We start from the raw sequence: 4,279 nt of genomic DNA, 5'->3' as shown, positions 1-4,279 counted from the left end.
AGCGGCAGAGAATAGCAAACAAATAAAACAAAACAAAAAAAACCCAAACCCACCAAAAAAAAAAAAAAGCAAGAAAAAGAAAGGAGGAAACCTCTCTTTTTCTCCCCTTTCCCTCTTTTTTTTTTTAATTCTTGATTTTGTTTGTAGCCACCTCGTCCTCAATGCCTCTCTGAGCAGCATCTAGCGAGCGAGCGGGAGAAGGCGAGACAGAGAGGCAAAAGAGAAGATGAGGATAATTTGCAGACAGCTTGTCTTGTTGTTTTCTGGCTTTTGGGGACTAGCAATGGGAGCTTTTCCTAGCAGTGTGCAAATAGGTAAGCGCTGCATTGGGCTGTGTGCGTGTGTCCAGGGGTTCAATCCTTCCCAAAGTGAGTTGGGAAGGAGGCTCTGAAGGCAGTTTGCGGATTTCTCCTCCACCGCTCATCCCATTTCCCTGCCTTCACGGAAAATCCGCGTGTATTTGTGTATGTATGCCTCCGTGTGTGTGTGTATATACATACATATGCGTGTGCGTTCGCGTGCGGCAGGGAGGATGCTTGCCTTTTTGCAGAAGTCGTTCCAGCCCCGGGCCGTGGAGAATCGGTAGGGGAGGAGGGGGCTCGGGGCTGATGCCCCTGGGCTACTTGAGCCCCCTCCGGCATCCCCCGCTTTCGCCTGGCTCCCGGAGGGATGGCGAGTTTACGTGCACCGGAGGTTGCGGTAGCCGGCAAGGGGTGGGGGGTAAAAGGCAACGCTGCCCGTCTTTCCCTTCTCATAGTTCGAAAGTTTAGGATTTTGTAGGTGTCTCCATGTAGTCCTGTGCCCCTTCCTTACCCCTTTCCCATTGCCTCCTGCTTCCCTCGTTTCGGACGTGTTTCGGATGGGACGCAGCTATCTGAATTCTTTCCAGCTCAGCTCCATCACTGCATCATTTCTCGTGGACTTGTAAAGATGCTGCTAATAAGGCTGAGCTGCTCCCTGCCTGCACATGGCTGTGGAGGAGAAAAGTTCATTATTTTCCTGTTCAGTGCAGATTATGCTACACTGAGTTGGTATTCTTTTTTTTTTTTTTTTTTTTTTTTAATCCAGAAAGCATCGTTCCCCTTAATCAGCCTGCCACTTAATGTAAGAGGCTGTTGAGTAGCTGATTTACCAGTGTGTTCGGTATCAGGGTGATGGAGGCTAAACACTTTCAAAGGTCACTGTAATCATGACAAATCTGGGTATCTATGTATGAAGGGCTGGAAACTGAGAAGTCAGAAAAGAAGCATGAATGCATCAGGGAGGTTAAAATCGATTGAGAACAGTGATTTAAAGGCAGTGGTTGTGATTACGAATATGATTAGTTCCTTATCCATTAAAGGCTCAGGACCTGCTTTACTGTGCAGCTTTGGGAGAGACAGTTGCTTGGTGTTACAAGATAGGAAGTAGCTTGCAAATAATTCACCCTGCTTCCTTTGTTTTTTGCCTTTTTTTTTCTGTTTTTTGTAGGTGGTCTCTTCATCAGGAACACAGATCAGGAATATACTGCTTTTCGATTAGCAATTTTTCTTCATAACACCAGCCCCAATGCATCCGAAGCACCTTTTAATTTGGTTCCTCATGTAGACAACATTGAAACAGCTAACAGCTTCGCTGTAACAAATGCCTGTAAGTAAACGTGCCATTGATCTGACCACCTTACGGGTAAATTGCAGTGGAAATAACAGGAAACCACATCATTACCTTGCATTGCAAACACATCAGTAAGTCTGTCTTCAGTATAGATACCCTTTGCAGAAGAGCAAAAGGGGCAGCAATCCTTGTTAGTTTCTAACTGGAGCAAAACCCCCTCGCCTGCCTTCTGCTGACTAACCTGATGTGACATTTACTTTAGTGTTATTACTATAGTTTCTTGCTTCTCGGTTTCTATGGAGATGAATTTTGTTGTTGTAAAGAAAAATTACGAACGTCTCGATCAGTCCATAAACCCCACAGTTACTCTTGTTCGCTTTTGGGTATGGCGGGTCTTGCAAGTGTTTGAAAATACACGATAATGTTTGTGCTCACAAATGCTTTTCTCATGGCTGGAAAGGAGAGAAGGAAGCAGTGGTGTGCAGGATAATATATCTGAGTTGGTTGACGCTGCAGTTGATCTGGTGATGTCACTTGAGGCAGCCCTGCTCTTATATTCTAGGTTGTAAATGTCTCTTATCATCTCGTAATGCATACATCCTGTGGATATGTCTCTATGCATCCATACATTGGTGCCAAATCAAGTTAGTATCTGATCTACTTGATTTCACAGACCACCTCAACTGGAACAAATATTCTCTTCCTACTATATATTTTGTACACACACACCCCCGCACACACACAGATGCACATATACCACGGGAGGAAAACAGAAAAAGAAACGCCCTTACCAAATGAGGTAAAATTGACTTTTTTTTTTTTTTTTTAAAGGAAAGTATAATTAGCTGAACTTCCTACATTTAAATCACCTCAGGGTCTTTAGCAGTGGTTAAAACACGTGCTGGATACTGCTTAATCTCTGAGAGTGGCAAAGCATTATTTCTATTTATCTTCATGTATGTCTCGCTTATAAAAAGGCATTCATGTCATTATGTAAGACAGTGGGATATAGTGTGGCAAAGCTGAAGACTGTAGTAGCATTACTACTTTGATGTTCATATTTCAGGACTCTATAGGTATTCCTCTGTGGCCTTTAAGTTTTTGAATCCCTCCTCTTCATTCAAGAGTGAATTGCCTCTGGAAGTAGATGCCCTGAGAAATGTTGCTGAACGAGTTTAAAATAGAAACATACTGAAGAAGGTCTCAGTGTTCATCGTGCCTTTAAAATACGTACTATGTTTCTCTCCGCTTTCTCACAGCTATCGCTGTGGCACTTTTTAATATGAAAACATACAATGTACTGTGCAGTTCTCATGTATAATTGATTGAATGATTGCTAAATTTATTTTTATGACTCTTTGGTACTCCAAGTTTCAGATGACCTTGCCACCTTATTTAACAGGAAAAGGTTCTGAGCTGCCAAAATGGCTCCATTCATTTTATGCAGGGAAGATTGATGTCCCATTAAGTGTGAATTCTATATTAAGCAATGTATTAGTTGTGTTTAGCGTGAAAATCAATATCAAATTCCATAAGGAGAAAACATTTCAAAAGGTGCTTTGAAACTGGAAGGAATCGGATCCATGCAGGTGTAGTTCATTGAGAAAATATGACAATGCATGTCAACTTTTGCAGGCACTGATTATATATTCCATGAAGACAAATGACACAGTGGCTTTTTTAAACTTTCATTTTTAGTGAAAGAGGAGGGCATTAAAATTTTTGTATATTGAAATCAGTAATTTTAGGTGAAGTCAATTATTTTAGATTCTGCCTACGCATCCAGTTCTACCACATAATTTCTGAGGCTGTTGTTACTTTTTTGGATTAAGGGTATTGCACAGTATTTCCGTTTGAAAGTTAGTGAATTAATTCTGATTTGCATAAATTTTAAATTGTCTAAAATTGAGCCACTTCTCTGTGTGAGACTAACACCACAGATTCAAAAAAGGGTTTGCCCCAAACTTTCCTCATTTAGACTATTCGCAGCAGATTCTTCTCTCTCGTTCCAGCCACCTTAGGTTCTGTTTACCTTCCATTGTTTTAACTGAGGAAAACCCATCCCCTTACGTTTGCTGTCATTTATAGCAATAGCGATTCATAACCTGATGTTGATTTTTGTTTGTTTGTTTGTTTTTTTTGACTGAACCCAGTTTCAGTTCCAGAGAGTTTAATGACTTGGAGATGGTGAATCTTTACAGTATGGGGGGAGACAGAGAAAAGGGGGGAGGTAAATGTACATGTTTATGTGTGTGCATGCTCATATAATTCTGTACATGTCTGTATTAAATAGGTGTAATCCTTCAGGCCTAATTTAGGTCTGTACTTCCCACGTAAACCAACATGTATTTTTGCATTAGTCCAAGTTTGTATTTATTTCACATTTTGCAGCCTTGTGCCAATAATCCCCCTGCTTCTGCCTCTTTTAAACATTTTAATACTGAAGAATATTTTTTAAACAACAAATGTCCTAATGGAACATAGGCAAACTGACTGACAACTGAATGAACATATAGCGTGTCCCTTAAGCTAAATATGAGCAGAATCCTGCAAAAATCAATTGTCTGATAGCTGGAGGACACCGGCTTCCATGTGATTGAATTTGCTGGCTTCACAGAGGCTTCTAAAGCGCAGATGTGTGAGATTTTCTAACCTAATTAAAGAACCCCCACCATCAGCTCTGAAT

The 4,279-nt window shown here is 41.1% G+C and overlaps 1 protein-coding gene across 3 annotated transcripts in view; it reads left to right on the top strand.

Moving 5' to 3' along the window:
- The first annotated feature begins 147 nt into the window (after positions 1–147).
- The window catches only part of GRIA4 (glutamate receptor, ionotropic, AMPA 4), a 240,600-nt gene continuing 236,468 nt past the window's right edge, over positions 148–4,279 (top strand). For all 3 annotated transcript variants that reach the window (XM_009890916.1, XM_009890917.1, XM_009890918.1), the window contains exons 1-2: positions 148–314; positions 1,471–1,629. In XM_009890916.1, the coding sequence (XP_009889218.1) occupies positions 227–314; positions 1,471–1,629 (247 nt within the window). In that variant the 5' untranslated portion in view covers positions 148–226. The remainder of the gene's footprint in view (positions 315–1,470; positions 1,630–4,279) is intronic.

This window comes from Charadrius vociferus, unplaced genomic scaffold, assembly GCF_000708025.1.
Source record: "Charadrius vociferus isolate BGI_N301 unplaced genomic scaffold, ASM70802v2 scaffold118, whole genome shotgun sequence".
Lineage (NCBI taxonomy): Eukaryota > Metazoa > Chordata > Aves > Charadriiformes > Charadriidae > Charadrius > Charadrius vociferus.
Note: the sequence above shows the minus strand (reverse complement) of the source record. Positions and strands in the feature narration are given on the sequence as shown.